The sequence below is a fragment of the Eimeria maxima genome, genomic scaffold, assembly GCF_000499605.1.
Source record: "Eimeria maxima Weybridge genomic scaffold, Emw_scaff818, whole genome shotgun sequence".
Lineage (NCBI taxonomy): Eukaryota > Apicomplexa > Conoidasida > Eucoccidiorida > Eimeriidae > Eimeria > Eimeria maxima.
Genome location: NW_013566788.1, coordinates 10,001 through 13,172, shown reverse-complemented (window position 1 = coordinate 13,172; position 3,172 = coordinate 10,001). Strand labels below are relative to the sequence as shown.

The window sequence follows — 3,172 nt, the reverse complement described above, 5'->3', positions numbered from 1 at the left end:
GCTGTTGCAGCAGCAGCAAAATATACGCAGACACGGGAAGCAGCAGCAAACCCGAGCACACCCTCCATAACAATAGGAAGTCTTAGATCCACACTACAGCAGCAGCAGCAGCAACACTGCAACAGCAACAACAGCAACATGTGCAGCAACAGCAGCAGCAGCAGCAGCAGCTGCTGCTGCTGCTGCTGCTGCGCACATTAGTGGTCTGATCAGCTAAAGGTATAGCGCAGGCCTCGTTCCCCGCTAAACCCTAAACCCTAAACCCTAAACCCTAATAACTGTATTCTCCTACATATATATGTAATCAGCAGCAGCAGCAGTAGCAGCAGGAACAGCAGCAGCAGCAGCAGAAGAAACAGCAGCAGCAGCAAGTATGCTGTATAAAGAATAATAAATAAAATGTATATTTATATGTTGGGGTGTATAGGCAGCTATACAGCAGTTAAATAAAAGAGAGACAGCAGCAGCAACTCAGGTAATTCTTCCTTAGATATTAATACAGGCAGCACATTGCTGCTGCCTACAGCACTTAATACTGCCCCGCTGCTGCTGCTGCTGCTGCTGCTGCAGTTGGTGCTGCAGTTGCTGCTGCTGCTGCTGCTGTTGTTGGGGTTGCTGCTGTTGCCAGCAGCAATCAGAATTGCGTCTGCTAGTAGACGAGAGCGCACACTAGGCAGCAGTGCTGCTGCTCCCTCTCCAGCAGCAGCAGCAGCTGCTGCTGCAGATGCTGCTGCTGCTGCTGCTGCCGCGGCTGTTGGTGATCCCTCTTCTGCTGCAGCAGCAGCTGCTGCTGCTTCTGCTGCAGCAGCAGCAGCTGCTGCAGAGAGCTCTGCGTCTGCAGCAGCAACTCCCTCAGAAAGGGCGACGCCCTCACACCAAGCAGGCATGTAGAATTGCTGCTGCAGTTCTTGCTGCTGCTGCTGCTGTTGCTGCTCTTGCTGCTGCAGTGCATGCAGCATAGCCTGCTGCTGCTGCTGCCTCTGGCACTGAATAGTCATATACTCCTCGGATTCTGCTTCCTCCTTTTGCTGCAGTGCATCTAATCGTTGGGACAGCTGCAGCAGCTGCAGCTGCTGCCCAAGCTCAGCAGCAGCAGCAGTCTGCTGCTGCTGCTGCTGCTGCTGATCCTGCAGCAGAGGGAAGAAAAACATTCGCCTATTAGATATAAGAGTCACCAATGCATCAGCAGCAGAAGTACATTGAGGCATGCCCATGCTGTTGCTGCTGCTGCTGTCGATGCTGCTGCTGCTGCTGCTGCTGCCATTAGCAGCAGCAGCAGCGTGGAGGAGAGCGGAGAAACCCTCAAGGGCTACAAACTGCTGCAGCGGCAGCAGCGGCAGCCGATGGGTCCTGCATGCAACAGCAAAAACATGACAGCAGCGCCACCTATTACAACAAAGGCAACAACAGCTGCTGCTGCTGTTGCTGCTGCTGCTGCTGTTGGTGACGCAGCAGCAGCAACAGCTCTTTGAGTAGCAGTTTATGTTCACAGCAGCAACGGCGGCAGCGAGAACAGTAGAAGTAGCAGCAGCAGCATGAATGTAATCAGTAGCAGCAGCAAGAACAGCAGCAGCTGCAGCAGCAGCAGCAGCAGCAGCAGCAGGTATGTACTTGGTAATTAGCTGCATGAGGTCCTCTCTTAGACACTGCAGCGACTCTAAGAAGGAAGTAGCAAGCGGTGCTGCCAGCAGCAACTCGGGGCTGCATGCAAACGGATCCTTCCTGCTGCTGCTGCTGCTGTTGCTGTTGCTGTTGCTGCTGCGCTTGCAGAAGGCGAGGGCCTCTGCAACAAGAGGCAGCACAAGCCCAGGCAGCAGCGCGTGCTGCAGCCAATCAGCAACAGTGTATCCGTTCTTGCGGCTACCCTCTGCTGCTGCTGCTGCTCCTGCTGCTGCTTTTGCTGTAGATGAGGCCTGACCATCTACAGGCGCAGACGCAGCAGCAGCCGAGACAGCTGCAGCAGCAGGGAGAGCAGCAACAGCAGCAGCATGCACAGCAGCACGCCTTGCTGCAGCAGCCTCAACAGCAACACCAATAAGACCGCAGTAGCAGCAAAGGGAGAGACAATAGCAGCCAAGGAGACACAGTGCATGCTGCTGCTCTATATCAAGATGTCCTTCCGCAGCAGCAGGACCAGCTGCTGCTGCTGCTGCTGTTGTTGCTGCTGTTGTTGCTACTGCTCCTGTTGCTGTTGGCCCTGTTTCTGCTGCTGTTGCAGTTGCTGCTGCTGCTGCTAGAGAAGGCTGCTGTGTACGTGCAACACGCAGCAGCGGCAATGCTGCTCTCTTCCTCATGTTAGTATCAAGGTAAAAGAAGCCAAAGATTGACAGCAGCAACTGCAGCAAGAAGCGAACTCCTCGCAGCACGTCAGACCTGCAGCAGCAGCAGCAACAGCAGCAGCAACAGCAGCAGCAACAGAAGCAGCATGAATAGGATACTCCCAATAGACAAAAAAGAAAAAGAATTTGCCTCGGCAGTAGCAGCAATAGATACAGCAGCAACGAAAGTATCAGCAACTGCTGCAATAGCAGCAAAAAGTCCAACAGCAGCAACAGCAGCAGCAGCAGCAGCAGCAGCAGCAGCAGAATGAGTGTCTATGACGGACTCTTCGAGGTGCTGCTGCAGACGATCTGCTGCAGCAAAAGGAGCAGCAGTATTAAGAGAAGGCAGCAACTCTGCTGCTCGGGCCCACAGCAGCTCCCCAACATGACAGGCTACTGCCAGTACATCCTGCAGCAGCAGCAGCAGCAACAGCAGCAACAACAGCAGCAGCAGCAGCATGATTGTCTGGCAGCAACAAAGGCTTCATTCATACAGCCGCCATCGTCAGCAGCAGCAGCGGCTGCTGTTGCACATATGACTGCACCCGTTGCACTAACACCAACAGCAGCAACAGCAACAGCAACAACAAAAGCAGCAGCAGCAGCAACAGCAGCAGCAGCAGCAGCAGCAGCAGCAGCAGCAGCTTACAGCAGGGAAGCAATTGCCCATCCATGCAACGAATGCATCGAGTCGATTGTCTGTCATCTCTCGCCATACAAAACTTCTTCGCCATAAATACTCCCCTAATACCATTGCCTGCAGCAGCAGCAGCAGCAGCAGCAGCAGCAGCAGCAGCAGCAGCAGCAGTCAGCAGCAGTCAACAGCAGCAGCAGAGTGAGGAGAATAAATT

At 54.1% G+C, this 3,172-nt stretch overlaps 1 protein-coding gene across 1 annotated transcript; it reads right to left on the bottom strand.

The window, feature by feature from the left end:
• Nucleotides 1–431: 431 nt before the first annotated feature.
• On the bottom strand, nucleotides 432–1,208 carry EMWEY_00043760 (hypothetical protein; the record flags this gene model as incomplete). Its single annotated transcript, XM_013482876.1, has 1 exon — nucleotides 432–1,208. The coding sequence occupies one exon, from the start codon at nucleotides 1,206–1,208 to the stop codon at nucleotides 432–434; it is 777 nt and encodes a 258-aa protein (XP_013338330.1).
• Nucleotides 1,209–3,172: the final 1,964 nt, after the last annotated feature.